The following is a 16,120-nucleotide window of genomic DNA, read 5'->3' on the forward strand; positions in this document are numbered from 1 at the left end:
CCAAAGAGAACCCAAACCAATGAAAACCAAACCCCAGACCAACTACCTAACTCAATCCAGTGCTGGAAATTGTTCCAGAGGTCACCGTGGCTATTGTGCAAACAGTAGGCCTCCCCTCAACAGTATTCCCCTCAAGTTCCGGGATTTGTTCGAGAACATCCTGGAATTTTGAGCATTCGTGGTAAGTTCAACATAGTTCATTCAGCAGTTGGCTTCGACCAAGGCCCGGAACAATGTAAGGTCAGTAATTTATTGCTCCACTGCGATAAGACAACACATAGGCGCAGGTTAGAGCAAATAACTAATGCACGGCCTGCGAGGACACACAAAGTGGATCAGCCCTCATCAAGCTCGTCTCAGGACATGCGAAGACGGTACTAAATGTCGCACTGAACCTTAAGGGCACGTTGCACGCGGCCTCCCATTTGTTGTCCGTTCTGCACAAGGGGTGGCAAAAGAACACGAAGAAGAGCTGATCCTCAGAGAAGGCGGATACCTTCAGTCTGTTTGCGTCGTCTCCGGTGTCTGCCCTCTTGAAACTGCTCCACGCTTCTTCGACGGCCAAAGAGCGAATAAACATGTTTTTCGTTGGGACATCCATGTGCGGATTCGCATCCGTCATGCAGGTAACGTTCATTTGGAACTGATCACTTAAAGCAATCTTCGCGTAGCCGTAGCTCAGCCCTGCCCCGATTCCAGCGTATTTACTCACGAGGGGGCCATGGACGTCGTACATTGGAAACACGAACGCGTAGGGGTAGAAGTAAAGCTCCTCCTCGTCCTTGTTTAAATAGAACAACGGAGAATCCTTAAAATCCATAATATTCATGTATGGTAGTCTGATATTTTCCCTCCGCGAGTTCCGAAAGCCCGAAATAGCTGCTCGCAGGTTCTTTACAAAATCTGGGCCCATGTCACTGTAGTTCTTGTAAATCTCTTTCATATCGAGCCTTCTTTGTTTATCAATAAAATCGCGAGCGGAATCGACGAGTCTTACGCTGCTCACGACATTGTACTTTGCTCTGAAGGAATTTTCCACGTTGCCGGCAATGTCGACGATCTCACGCATTTCTTCAGCTGTGGGCCAGTTCAAGACGTGAGGGTGGATGTAACCGCTGCCCATGTAATACATCACTACATCTTTACATAAGGCTATGAAATGACTTATAGCCGCATCTCTTGTTCCCTGCTCGGACAAGCGTTTGTAGTTTTGCATAAGCTCTATATTGGCGAACTCCGAGGTGTGTAGGGCCATCAAATAGCCCGCGAGGAATTGTAGCGCGCTCTCTCCGACGTCTTGTAGTGTCAGGCGAAGCAATCTAATGTACGCGTCTTCAACGATGATTATTTGTACCCCGTTAACGTCAACGGGAATTCCCAAGTGCTCTGCGAAGGCTTTCTTCCAACGGTCTTGGTCGTATCCTGGCCATCGTACTTCGCTGAGATTGTAGGTAAGGTTTGCAGTTGTAGTCGAGGCCGGCGATGACAGCGCGACGTGCAGTGATGACAGGTGTACCTTCTTTTCAATATCTCGCTGCTCTGTGGCCGTGATCGGTGACTTTGTCGGGACAGCGAAATGCTTGATGAGGACTGCCAGGAAATCACTGTAGTCTCCTCTTTTCATAAGCTTCTCCCGACCGACTAGAACATGTTTCAGGTTACCCGGTGTACTAAACGTTACTATGCTGTGAGTTGAATTGGAGTTTGACTTAATGTCGATCAGCAGAGGCATCTGTAAAAGAAAGCCACCATACAGTACCACACAGTTTGAACAGGTATCAACCACACTACACTCTTAGAAATTAACTTCACCGCATAGCACGCTCCTAGCCAACCATCATCTCGAATGATATCGTTATCTGCCCTGATTTGCTGAAAACGGGAGGCGTACGCCATTTTTGTGACAATTATGAACAGCATAAGTGTCACAAAAAAGGCGTACGCCTACCGTTTTGAACAAATCAGGGCACATGGCGATCTCATTCGAGATAGTGGTTGGCTAGGAGCGTGCTATGCGGTGAAGTTCATTTTTAAGAGTGTATAACTGCCGTTCCGAACGCGACACCCTACACTCTTAAAAATGAACTTCACCTCATAGCACGCTCCTGGCCAACCATCATCGCGAATGGTATCGTTATCTGCCCTGATTTGTTGAAAACGCGAGGCGTACGCCTTTTTGTGACACTTATATGCTGTTCATAATTGCCACAGAAAAGGCGTACGCCTCCCGTTTTCAACAAATCAGGGCAGATAATGATATCATTCGCGATGATGGTTGGCTAGGAGCATGCTATGCGGTGAAGTTCATTTTTAAGAGTGTAGTCGTAACTCGCTGAAGACATAATGAGCCTGACAGTGCATGAGGCTGAGTGGTGCACTTAGGGCATGCCGTTAGCAAGCTCCGTTTGTCGGTGTGTGTTGCTTGTTGCCAACGCGCGCCCTAGCCGCCGACTGCGTGACGGATTTGGGGTGCTGAGCTTCCCCGGACCATTCTCCGGGACAGGGGCAGGTCTCCTTCGAGAGATCTACGCACACACTCGAAAAACAGTACTTCACCGCATAGCATGCTGTCCGCCAACCGTTCCCTAGAACGATAGAGTTATCGCTTCTGATTCGAAGGGAGAGAGAGGGGGGCGTACGCCTTTTTGTGGCAATTTGGATATATGAAAATTGCCACAAAAAGGCGTACGCCCCTCTCTCTCTCTTCGAATGAGCGATAACTATCATTCTTCGGAACGATAGTCGTGACGATGCCCACTTGAGTGCGGCCAGCAACGGCAAGCTACTTGGGCCCTCCCACCTCTCTGTGTTTTTAGAGTGATACGTGACGCTCCATTGTCACTACACTGTTAAAACAGAACTTCACCACATAGCACGCTCCTAACCAACCATCATACCGAATGATATCATTCTGTGCCATGATTTGTTCAAAACAGGGGGGAGGCGCCTATCTGGGACAAGATAATCTGTCCCAGATAGGCGCCTCCCGCCTGTTTTGAACAAATCATGACACAGAATGATATCATTCGGTATGATGGTTGGTTAGGAGCGTGCTATGCGGTGAAGTTCTGTTTTAACAGTGTACGGACTATATCTCGGTGTCCTCAGAATCCTACCAAAGTTAAAATATACTTGCCTCATTTTACATTCCTACAAAATATTTTGGCACTACATGACGCGGATTTCTGAGAACTGTGACGTCGTGTTAAGACTCCGACGAAGCGCCAGGATCTCATCCGGCGGCGTTGTTGTCCTTCGCGTCTTGAGGGTGGGGGGTTCACTTTTACGCTTCGTTAGCGGCGCCCCACGTGACATATCATCGGACTGCTCCGACCTTCGACAAAATATAAAGGGGGGCGAAGACATCTCTCCGTTCTCCCCTATTTCCATCAGCACCACATGACTTCTCCACCACGTGGCCCTCCCCGGACGCCAGCGTCGTTGATACGAATAATTAATTAATTAATTAATAATTGGGTGTTTACGTCGCGAGACAAATGAGATCATGAGGGACGCCACAGCGGTCGGTCTGTGAATTGCTTTTGCCCACCTGAGGGTTCTTTAACGTGCGATGAAAGCTCATCACACGGCACCCCGTATTTAACGTCCCTCGCGGAAGACGGCGTGTCTAAGCCACTTGTACCCTGCCACCAAGTTGCTGGCGTCCTCTGCCGGGTTCGAACCCGCGATCTCGTGATCAGAAGGCGAACACGCTACCGACTGAGCCACCGAGGCCGGTCTTGATACGAATAGAGTGCCCTCTCCAGAACATGTCATCATCGCAATTTCAGACCTTATGGTTACGTCACTTGCTCAACACGTCATCGAAACTTGTGGGGCTCAGCTTCAAAAATGGACAGAAATGAACAGTGCCCGTAAACAGGATTGAAATTTCGCGCATAGAACACGACACCTTGCCGGACTACGGTGTAGACGCCTCCTGCGGAGTACAAACTACCCGCCTATAATCTAGCTAGCGTACTTTGAGATGCAGGCCAGCATAGATGTACAGTTTGTCCGCCAGAGACACAACTCCATGGTGTGATAAGCCCGTGTCTTGGCACAACTAGAAGCACAGGACAAACACACGACTCAAACTTCTTCATGTGTGAAGTCTGTCCTGTCCTAGTTGTTGTCCACACTCAGGCTTTTCACGTCGAAGTGTTTTATGACAATTTTTCCTTGCTTTCTTTACGATTCTTTCTTCAATAACTCGTCAAGAACACTACTCAATGCGCAGCGGAACCCGACGACGGTCGTCACTACCTCAAACATGTCGCATTATTATATATAAAAAAAAGGATGGCGGTTAGCCGGCATTACTACTACTTTTAATAGATACTTACTTCCAGCGTTCGCTCTGAGCAAAACATGGCTTCGAACAAGCTGTGGTGTTCAGTGAAGTGCGGCCAGGTGAGGTTCGCTTCGTGCATAATCTTTTTTATCTCCGGTACTTGGTTCCTCTTCTCGTCGATGACATCCCTGCAAGACTTGTAAAAGGAGACTGCCTTCTGATCACCCGTCTGGCCTGAGGTTGGTATCTAGACGGGCAAGAGCATTGTGGATTACTCCAGACATTTCTTCATTTCATGCTGCTTGTTTGTCGGGTCTCAGCCACACCGTCAAGCTCGGCGCTACACGGGTTATTGCTCGCGCCCCATCGTCAATATGTGTGCCAAACTGATCATGCAGGTATAGTCAGTGACAACTTAAGTCCTACAATTGGGACCGCCTACTCATCCGTGGAAGGCTCCTGCGATTGGCTACCAGCATTTGAACGACGCCTCCACTTCGCGATGTAGTGCCGTCTCCCTCTCTCTCTCCTCCCAATTCCCACTTGGCCGCGCCCAGGTCCTCCAAACTCACCTCGGGAAAGCGTGCAACGAAGAAGGCCGCCACTAGTACCCCACTGTTGCCGTTCCGGATCACTTCAGCGCGCTAAGTTTAGCGGCAAAATGTTTTTGTTGTTTCTGCGAATGAATCTAGTCTTTATATGTCCAAATAAAACGCGTATCACAACTTTCTCTGTCGTGTTTCACTTTTTGGTCCCGTTTTTAAACGTGTTGAGCGATCGGAAGGATCTAGTGCACGGCTGCGTGCATCACATAGCGTACCTGTCGTACCAGGCGCCGCAGGCGCTGCAGTCGTCCATTTCTCCTTCGGTGACTTGGCCTGGCTTGGATTGTGCTTCAACTGGATCTTTAGCGCGCTACAATCCACGCAAGCCAACGTCTGGTAACAATGGGGTATCTAAGGGCGGCCTCCGGCATTGCACGCATCGGGATAGGAACAAATACATGGGAAAATGGCGACCTTGGGTGACCTGGCCGCGCCGCACTACACACGCGCGCGCGGAGCGATTGTTGTGTGGGGGCGGGTTCAAGTGTATGTCTTTGTTGTCACTGAGGGGTGCATTGACGTGCGGCGGTTCACCAGAAAGAGGGAAAAAGCACGGGTGAAGCTATGGTGTGACGTCATATGCACGCCACCTATAGTTTCATTGCAGCATACAGTTTACAAAGGCGGGATATCGGCTATGGGAGCAGCGGTCCAGAATGTCATGTCACGACACTGAAAAACTTCCTGCACTCTTAAAACTGTGGTTGACCGCATATAGCTCGCTCTTGGTCAGCAACCATCCCGAATGACATCGTCCCGCTCTTTCGTTGGTTAAAAGCGGGAGCTGTTGTGACACTTGCGCGTATAGGCAGTCTTCTGTCTTTCGAGGACACACCTCCGCCAATTCTAGGTTTTTAACACCGGAAACCACATACTCACTACTATCCGGCTAGCTGATTCAAGTGTGTAGCGTATGTACAGGTTCAACTGGTCCTTTCGCACCGATTTGTCGTCCTGGCCCTGCCAACTGTCGCAGACATAGCGGTAAAAGTTCTCGCATGGGTCGCCGGAGTTGTTGACGAGTGCGACGATCGCGGCGAACTTGTTGCACGTCTCTGTCCTGCACGCCTTAATTTGAGGCGAGGCAAAAGGCTTGGTCACGACGACGAGTAGAAGCGCGCCGACAATGACGGCTAATACGACGATGGCATACGCCATGTTCCGACGCTCCGGGGAACGGCTCAGGGGTTTGCTCGTTGTCCTCGAAGCTTGTTCTGATGTTGCAGGAGTAACCTGCGTCAATGTGACTGAATGTAACATGTTGACACGATGATTGAGATTTCTTTGCTGAAAAGAAACTGAACCTCTTTTCCGCTCTTCTAGATCACTACACTCTTAAAAATGAACTTCACTGCATAGCACGCTCCTAGCCAACCATCATCTCAAATGATATCGTTATCTGCCCTGATTTGTTGAAAACGGGGGGCGCACGCCTTTTCTGTGACACTTATGCTGTTCATAATTGTCACAAAAAAGGCGTACGCCCCCTGTTTTCAACAAATCAGGGCAGATAACGATATCATTTGAGATGATGGTTGGCTAGGAGCGTGCTATGCGGTGAAGTTCATTTTTAAGAGTGTAGGAGACTATACAGGTCGTGAGGACGGAACGTAAGGACGGCAGAACGAACGGAGTATAATCGCAACGCTACCCGGTTCCCACACTGTTAAGAGAGAGAGAGAAAAAAATATGTTTGAAACTTCCGTACACTCTAAAAACATAACTTCACCTCCTAGCACGCTGTGCGCCAACCATTGAAACGAATGATAGTGTTGTCGTTTCTGATACGAAGAGAGAAAGGGGCGTATGCCTTTTTGTGGCAATTTGGATATATGAAAATTGCCACAAGAAGGCGTACGCCCCCGGTCTTCTCATCACAAGGGATAGCCCTATCATTCGTGGCAGTGGTTGGCGCACAGAGTGCTATGCGGTGAAGTTACGTTTTTAGAGTGTAGTGACCACCTATAGGTCGACGTAACGTCTGATAAAGGGTGGTAAAAGCAATTATAATTCATCCAAATTGATACGTAAATGCGTACGCCTTCCTCGCTCACCGAATCAGAAGCGATAATTTGTATCATTAGTAGGCAGCAGGTATAGCTTTGCAACCTTTTAGGCCCAACGTATGCCCAAAACTATTACTGTGACTACTATTACTATTAAGGTGAGTGCTTCACCCTCTTTTCTAACAGTGCAGTGCCGTGTATTAAAAAGGAGTCTGGCCATCAATTGGACCTGCATATACCTGAGGCTCCACCCGCTTTTTGAGGTATCTAGCCAATCACGGGTCGACATACAGCTCCCTATATGCAGGCTGTCCAGTAGTTCTACCGTACACTCTTAAAAATGAACTTCACCACATAGCACGCTCCTAGCCAACCACCATCCCGAATGACAACGTTCTCGCCCCTGATTTGTTGAAAACGGGAGGAGGAGCCTATTTTGTGCCGTGCATAATGGCACAAAATAGGCTTCCCCTCCCCCCCCCCCCTCATTTTTACTACCCTTATTTACCAGGTGCCAGCATTCTGGAGAGGCTGGATCGATTCGATTGAGACGGGTATCACTGGTAACAACCGAGGACCACGGATTTTGCGTCCACTTTTATCAACGCCATCTGCATCGGGAGAGTTATGTTGGGAGGACTCCGAATACTTCAGAAATAGTTGCTTGCAGAAGTGATTAGCCAGGATTGCGGAAGAACCGCTTCTTCATAGCAGGCTGCTGCTGGTATGAACTTTTAAATCAGACAATATATGAAGATTGAACCAGATTGAGCTCCGCCTTCGTCAGGACTGGACAGGGTCGTCAGATCCAGTGTGTTTTAAAACTCTCTTCTCAGTGACGTCAGTGGGGTTTCAGTGCACCAAACGGCAATGGTTGTCGTGTCCGGTCCGGGAATTTTCCTGGTGGTGTGTCATCGGGGTCACATTGGGACATCAACAGATGTTCTCATTGGGACAACTTCGTAGCCTTTATAATTAAAAAGTTAATTATTTAAAGTTAATTAGGACATTGCTATAGGAGTTTGCTGGTGCCCTTTTAAGGAGTGCCTTTCAGCATATACTACATTGCAACTGACTCCATCTAAAAAAAAGTGATGTTCCTAAAAAGTCTGTTCACATTTGGCTGGGAAACCCTGAATGTAAACGTACAAATAATATTCTATGATATAGCGAAAAATCTCACGTAACAGGGGCGCCTTTCTTGCTGTTTTCTTGGGAGTTATTTTCTTGCTGTTCTCTTAACTAGGCCTAACGTTAGCGCCCAGGCCCAACATCTCATTTTCGCGTAGATAATGATGGCGGAGCGAAAGTTGAAGCCGATTTCGCAGATGCGTACATGAGGGTATATGCTCACAACATGAAATTAAATTAGTCTGTAAAAAATTCCATTCCTTCTAACGAAATCTCCGCTTCCGCGTTCCAAGCACTGTCCTCCATTTTGGATAAATTTTGGTGTCATGGCGATCCCCACGAAAAACGGCAACGAATGAGATGCACCCAAGTTCGAAGTCTTTTTTGGGCTCCTCCCTTGACTCATCCCATTTAATACACGGCACTGCAAGGTCCTCGATACCAGCGCCCTCGCATCAAGGGATAATGTTGTGCGAACATTTGTCGTCCGTTCTGCCTCTTGGATGCTACACTGTTAAAACAGAACTTCACCGCATAGCACGCTCCTAGCCAACCATCATTCCGAATGATATCATTCTGTGTCCAGATTTGTTCAAAACAGGGGGGAGGCGCCTATCTGGGACAAGATAATCTGTCCCAGATAGGCGCCTCCTGCCTGTTTTGAACAAATCAATGCACATAATGATATCATTCGGAATGATGGTTGGCTAGGAGCGTGCTATGCGGTGAAGTTCTGTTTTAGCAGTGTATAGCGTCTCGATAACGGGCGCCTCCTACACCTGAAAATACGGCAGTTACGTTGTTCTTGTATCGTTATGAGGACAACGAGATGTTAGGTATGCACTCTTAAAAAAGAACTTCACCGCATAGCACGCTCCTAGCCAACCATTATCTCGAATGATATCGTTATCTGCCCAGATTTGTTGAAATCACGGGGCGTACGCCTTTTCTGTGACAATTATGAACAGCATAAGTGTCACAGAAATGGCGTACGCCCCCCGTTTTCAACAAATCAGGGCAGATAATGATATCATTCGAGATAATGGTTGGCTAGGAGCGTGCTATGAGGTGAAGTTCATTTTTAAGAGTGTGGGACGGCTTACGGATGGGGTAAGCTGGATGGCATCTGGTGAAGGTGAGGCGGGGCTACCGAATCCTTCGGGAGCGGGCCACACGTATTTCTTGAAACGCAAAGGGCTATCCCTATGTATGTTCCCCGGTGACGCTGGTGACGTTATTCCTAGGTGAGGTGAATGGCTTCTTTGCTGCGGCGCTCCTTTCAAGCGATGAGGTGCACCGCTGTCCCTGGGCGTTTGAGGTAGTGATCCTTTTACAGGACATGGACTGCCATCAGGTTCCAGACGGCGTGTTCCTTGGTGAGGTGAATGGCTTCTTTGCTGCGGCGCTCGTTTCAAGCCATGAGGTGCACCACTGTCTCTGGGCGTTTGAGGTAGTGATCCTCTTACGGGACATGGACTGCCATCGGGTTCCAGAGGGTGTGTTCCTGGGCGCAGTGGCGATTGTTTGTTCTTGATGTGGAGCGAAAAAAACAAACAAAAAAAACGCTGGAGTTAAACACGGGACGTCGTAAACTGTGAGAGGTTCCACAGATCGCCCTAAACTGGTTAGAACCTCTACATTAATGAACATCTAACCGAGAAACGTCATCATGACGTTAGTAGACAAACTGAAACCGAAACAGATCGGAAGGGGAGAGCTTGGTTCCACGAATGGGCATTTGTTCGCTGCCTCCTACTGAAAGAAAACTAGGACCGAAGGTCGCGTCCCTTTCAGAGACCATCGTAATCCCCTCAAGACCGTGGCTTTACGGGCGCGACCTTGTTCGCCACTAGCGTTGAACGTAGTTCAACTCTACCAAATTCGTGGCGCTGTCGAACACTATGACGTCATTTGTTTACCAAGAGGTAGATGTCTATTGCCGCCACACGAGTTAGCGGTGTTTGATTGCGTAATAGTATTCCAGTGTCCCAATATGCATATTCCTATCCAAGTATGTTCTCCCAGTAGAATGCGAATGTTGGGTTTTAAGATCCAACGCTCATTCACGCGAGCACGGAGGCATTAGAGTCACTAAATAGGCATCAGAGTAGCGACACTGAGCCACGCCGGAGAGCGAGACCGCCATCTTGAGTCCGGCGCGGCTGCGTCGCCTAGCAACGGGACACCAATCTCCCATTTCTCCGCCGGAGAACAGCTCGCAACCGAGGAAACAGATTTTGGATGGAGGGGACTTAACACAGGGGTGGCATCCAATGTATTGCTCCGTAGACGAAAGCGTGCTGGGCGAACGCAATGCATCCTGGACAGGTCCTGGTCGCACGTCACAGCAAATGTCAGGGCACACGTGACCTTAAAGATGGCGGCGCCCGTGATCGGCGGCCGAACCGTTTGTAAACAATGCGGTTGTAGTTTATGGGCAGCGGTTTGGACGCCTTTCGATCACGGTAATTATTTTTATCCGATAATCTCGCGGTAAAACACGCAGTTTTTCACGTAAGGCCTCGTACTGTTGACGACCGAGCGTCAAGACCCACTGAGACGATGCGATGTACTTAAACTAAGGAGAAATGGGCTACCATGTTGCGGAAGAAGCACCGCATAGTTTACGCTGGCAAAATACGTTCATCTCTTGGCTTTATGACGACGGAAATATGTCGGTAAGCGGCAAAACGACGTGTAAACAAAGTCACATGACCTCAAAATGACGTTTTCTATGACGTGCGACCAGGACAAGGTGGCAGTTTTGCCAAAAGCACCCGCTTGAGGGTAGTTACAACAATGGCGGGTTTGTGTCACCCCTGTGCTTAACATGGACGGCGTGTCCTTGGAAGGAGAAACCACCACGTGACACGATCGGCCCAATCGCGGACACCGAACGGCGGCTCCTGCACGGAAAAGGAATGCGATACTCCGTATTTAGTGACTCTAGGAGGCATGGGTCATCCTCGAACCACAGGAGCGTGCATGCAACAAAGCCAGTTCCAGCAGCTTTTATTGGGATCCAATTGTAAAAAAATAAAAAAAATAAAAAAAACCAAACCAAAAGACAATGGTCGACAACGTGTTGTCCAACGCTCTCCTCTTCACGCTGGCCAACCTATTGTCAATCGTACGCTGGACCACAACCTTCTGCGCACATTGCGTTCTGCGACTTCTTCAGAGTTTAGTCAAACGATAAAACGTTCGTTTGGTGATCGGTGGTCAAACCACCGTCAAAGGTCAAACGATCGGGGAACATGCTCTCTGTTGGCAAGCACGTGATAACGAACTCTCCGTTCTCTACTTCGTACTTTGCAAACACGCACCTGATCCGTGTGTGTCTTCAGCTTGGCTGTTAACAGGGTTCTCCATTATCTTATCTCTGAGTGGTTGTCACCCGTATACACTTACGCTTATATAGTTAGTAAGCTCTGTAATCGTTGAGAGGAGAACATTGCTTCGTCGTCTTCTCACCATGTCGTCCATCGCCGCCAGTAGCGACGCGTACATGAAAATGGTCCATTGCGTATATACAACCTTCAACAACCATTTAAACAACCCCATCTGATTCACTTTTACCGCAGGAGAAACACGGGTATGCTAAGCCTAACGGATTCGAAACTTGCAGTCTTGTGAAAGGCAGGGTCGTTGAAATGGGCTAAATGACCTCACTTTGGTGAGGTTAGGTTAAGTTAGGTTCTACAAATTGGGGGGAAGAAGCTGGGGGGGGGGCGCCGCCCCCCCCCCCCCCCCCCCCAGGCACGCACTAGGCGGTGTGGCCGTCGAGACTGCCTCGGGTTAGGTCAGTAACGTCCTCAGCCAAGATGGCGGATCGCCATAAAGAAACCGGCGATAAAATTTAAGTTTTATACGTCTTATGCAATATACGAGGGTGATTCCTGTTTAATTTCGTTACTAATTCTTCCTCTTTAATTCACGTAAAAGCGTTTGATTTTTGTTTTTATTCGTTTTTCTTTAAAAAAAGCCAGTGGTCCCGATACGGAACTACATCCACAGATTTTCATAATTCTCACATTGTTCGATTGAGTGTGACACCCTGATTTGTTTTGACGCATTATTTCACTTTGAAACGCATCTCAGTAATTTTTAAGAGCCTATAATGCCCGCCTACAGAACCACTCACGACGATGGGTAATATTGCCTTCCTGCTAAACTCACCGAAACGTCCATGTTAGACCGGCTCTGCCGTTGGTGGGGTTTCATGATGGAAAATTCTATCCGAAGGTTCTCGGTACGCTACCTGCACGTAACCCGTGAAGGACAACTACGCAGTGATGATGTCGATGCCGCTTATGTCAAAGGTTACCACATAGCATGGTGAAAGCCAACTCTTGCGCATAATCATATCGCTATCATTCTTGATTTGTGGAAAACGCGTACCGTATGCCTTTTTGTGACAATTAAAGATACTGTAAAGCAGCAGGCAAGCTGGTAATACTGGCAGCGGCATTTGAAAGCTTATGCCGAAAGAAACCCACAGTGCAAATTTTATGTGCGACGGGGATTTCTAAATGTTTTTTAACCACTTCCGAAATTGCGGTGAAAGGACGCCTGGTGGGAAACAATCGCCTATTCGTCGAGCAACACTGTTACATGTCCCCAGCCCTCTGGCCCGGTTTCACCAACGCTGGTTAACGTTGAACGGAGATCAAGGGTTGCTAAAACTTGAAGTAAACACTCAATTCTTTTTTACAAACGTAAGTTGATGATGCGATTAATGTTTCAGTAATAATAACTGTCTCTTGTGAAGCACAGTTAAGCGTTGATCTTGGTTCAAATGTTAATCGGCGTTAATCGGGTAAGTCATAGGCTAAGTAGCCGGCTTCATGAACTTTATTTTAAAAGTTTGTTGAAGAGAGGTAGCTGCTGTCTCTCAAAATGGAAGAACATTGGTACATCGTGTAAATGAGTAACAACCTGCCAGCAGAATCACCATGAAAGCCAACTAAGCAAAAATGCACCACGTCCGGCAAGCCAGTGTGGTGATAGTAACGGTCCACAGACGTCGCTGTACGCTCCGTTGTTATTCGCATGTTTATGTCAGCCGCCCTACATGGCGGGAACTACGGAGTTCGTGTCGGGTCTTAGACACAGAGTTGCCCGTAATATTGAAACTTAATTTTCTAAACAACTATGGGGTGGATTTGAGCGAAATTTGTGGCGTTTGTGTACTGAGCACACAGGCTGTCAAATGAGCCAACAATATAAAATTGTATGCCTCTGCTTTATAGTACCTTTAAAGGGACTCTGGCCAGAAGTTGAACAAATCTTTCGTTTGCACCCATTACGAAGGCATAATATGCCTCCAAGCCGCAGGCGAAATACTTTGGCTGTGCGCGGCAGCGAAGGTTGCCGAACGTCGGAGTGAAAACGAGCTCGGCTTCCCGTATGAAAAAGAGTTACAGATTGTATGTGAACTGTTTACAAAATCCTGGGCATGGCTCGGTTAATGGTAGAAAAATTATGTATACAGCTCCTACCTATAGTTTTGATATGATTCTTCCAGAATGGGCACGCGAGTGATTACAGATTAGGGAGCCAAAATGTGTACAAACTCAAAAGCATATTGTTTAGAAACTGTATACATGTTAGCCCCAACTATACAGTCAAACCTCGCTTTACGAACACCCTTCGTTTCTCAGAAAATCGTTCGTAAATCGAGGTCCGAGGTCTGCAGTGCACAAATACCTCACAAAACCACGGGAAATTGATTTGAATAAGTTTTATTTTTATAAAAATACTGCGTAATTGTGCTTTGCACCATACTTTCTGCAGGGTCTATCCTGTTTAGAAGAGATGACAGAAGTCTGACACTTGACTCATGCACCCGGTCCTCAAAGTACCGTATCGCGCGCGGATGAGACTGTTTCCAACGGCAAATATCACGCTTGTCACCGGCTGTCAGGACTGAACACTTTCTTGGAACGGCAAGATGTTTCCATCTCGGAGACCTGATCCAAACTCACAACCATTCGGCTGTAAACGCCCGAATTATTCTTTCAGGAAATGGTGAATCATGTTTGTGGAACGTAGTGGCGTTGGGACATTGTATGTTTGACCTTGGCAGCATGTACTGAGAAACTTTCATTATCCTCCGGTCCATTGGCCTGTCCTCTGTACGTTCATAACGCCCGTTCGTATATCGAGGTCAGAATGGCTTGGCTACTTTGGGTCCGTTCCCTCATAATCCGTTCATAGTTCGGATATCGAGGGTTCGTAAAACGAGGTCAAAATACATGGAAAAAGTTTGGTTCCCTGTGGAGCCGTTCGTAAGTTGAGGGAATTCGTACATGGAGGGTTTATAAAACGAGGTCCGACTGTATACAGTAAAATGTATACATATTGTATACATAAATTTTACATAAAGTGCATACCAGGGAGAGAAATCTCCTCACATCTGCGGTATGCATATATGCAAGACCCCACACAAAACAGTAGATATAGCAGCAACAAATCACTTTATTCGCCACCCACGAGTATACGTATAACTTTCAAAGCATATCCATGTATCATCAACGCACCTCAGCGTTGAATTCATGGGGGCACAAGATGGATAATGATCGATTGATGAACAACAACGAAAAAGAGTACTCCTAGGTCCTCGTTTCCGGTTCAACTTGTCCTTCTTCCACAAAAACACTTGTATACCTTATCATGACACGAAAGAGACTGGACACGATGCTTGCATCTCTCTTGCGGGAGGCCGCCGCGCCATTTACACGTAACCTGCAAGACATATCGTTCCAGAAAACACTCATGATGGCAGGTCACTCATGTAGAGTAGTGTAGAGACATATGACATACTGTTTACACAAAGCATGCAGTCGCTAACGCTTTCATCTGGCGTCTTATCTCCCTGATGTTGACGGGATCGCCGGCAAATAGAGCAAAACAGGCAATAAGAACGTACGACGCAGTCGAACATATTACTTCACAGTTATATTAGTTATATACCTGTAATGGCAAAAATCCTGAAGGTGAGGAACGGTTTGGCTTCAGATCGGCGTCTTCACGCTGACATTTCAAACCAATTTGACTGGTCAGCTGACGGTTATAAGCAACGCTTCCACTTAAGGACAGTTGTAATGCATGACGGGTGGCTATAGAACGACAACATCAAGTGGGAACAACAATACAAAGCATCTAGTACACTATACAGACTTAGTGGAACGCTCGAAATTATGAGAACTAGCGGCGGCGACGAGAAACGTCCGTTACAGCAGCCAAAGCGAACAGAACAAAATCGCGCGAGGGGTGCGAACCTGCAACAGAAACCTATTGAAGCGGAAAACTCACGTGACCTCCGGAGCTGGACCAATGACCGAGAACTACACTCTTAAAAATGAACTTCATCACATAGCACGCTCCTAGCCAACCGTCACCCCGAATGACAACGTTCTCGCCCCTGAATTGTTGAAAACGAGAGGCGGAGCCTATTTTGTGGCCATTATGCAGGGCACAGAACAGGCTCCGCCTCCCGTTTTCAACAAATCAGGGGCGAGAACGTTGTCATGCGGGGTGACGATTGGCCAGGAGCGTGCTATATGGTGAAGTTCATTTCAGACATATGTTGGCACAGTTCCCTTAGAAGTCGGCCCAGGACGTACATTCCCCCAGGGCGTCAGTCGTGACGTTGCCCACATACGCGGGGCCGACAACGGCAAACCCTTTCAGCATCACCACCACCACCACCTCATTTTTAAGAGTGTAGCCATGCTATCTTTTTTTTCTTTTTCTTATGTCGCCAATGACGTAGAATGACGTGCACTCTTAAAAATGAACTTCACGACATAGCACTCTCCTAGCCAACCATCACATCGAGTGATATCGTAATCTGCCCTGATTTGTTTGAAACGGGAGGCGTACGCCTTTCCTGTGACAATTATGAACAGCATAAGTGTCACAAAAAATGCGTACCTCTCCCGTCTTCAACAAATCATGGCAGATAACGATATCATTCGAGATGATGGTTGGCCAGGAGCGTGCTATGTGGCGAAGTTCATTTTTAAGAGTGTGGCGCGGGCTCCTCTGTCCTTACTTTCCTCCTTTCTTGTTTTGTTTTT

The 16,120-nt window shown here is 47.6% G+C and overlaps 1 protein-coding gene across 1 annotated transcript; it reads right to left on the bottom strand.

The window, feature by feature from the left end:
- Window positions 1-236: 236 nt before the first annotated feature.
- On the bottom strand, window positions 237-12,291 carry LOC135370746 (uncharacterized). The gene is made up of 5 exons (XM_064604567.1): window positions 12,216-12,291; window positions 9,140-9,565; window positions 5,779-6,132; window positions 4,347-4,541; window positions 237-1,732 (listed from the first exon to the last, which is right to left on the bottom strand). Exons 1-5 carry the CDS (start codon window positions 12,258-12,260, stop codon window positions 302-304), a joined length of 2,451 nt encoding a protein of 816 aa, XP_064460637.1. The 5' UTR covers window positions 12,261-12,291; the 3' UTR covers window positions 237-301.
- Between the last annotated feature and the right edge of the window lie 3,829 nt (window positions 12,292-16,120).

Source organism: Ornithodoros turicata, chromosome 10 (assembly GCF_037126465.1).
Source record: "Ornithodoros turicata isolate Travis chromosome 10, ASM3712646v1, whole genome shotgun sequence".
Taxonomy (NCBI): domain Eukaryota; kingdom Metazoa; phylum Arthropoda; class Arachnida; order Ixodida; family Argasidae; genus Ornithodoros; species Ornithodoros turicata.

What these genes read in the sequence shown, in the direction of transcription:
- LOC135370746 (XM_064604567.1), bottom strand. Translation starts at nt 12,260, where the DNA reads ATGAAACCCCACCAACGGCAGAGCCGGTCTAACATGGACGTTTCG. An exon ending in AATCAGCTAGCCGGATAGTA is followed by an intron (nt 4,542 to 5,778) that starts GTGAGTATGTGG and finishes TTGCCCGTCTAG; the next exon opens with ATACCAACCTCAGGCCAGAC. An exon ending in GCTCAGAGCGAACGCTGGAA is followed by an intron (nt 1,733 to 4,346) that starts GTAAGTATCTAT and finishes TTTCTTTTACAG; the next exon opens with ATGCCTCTGCTGATCGACAT.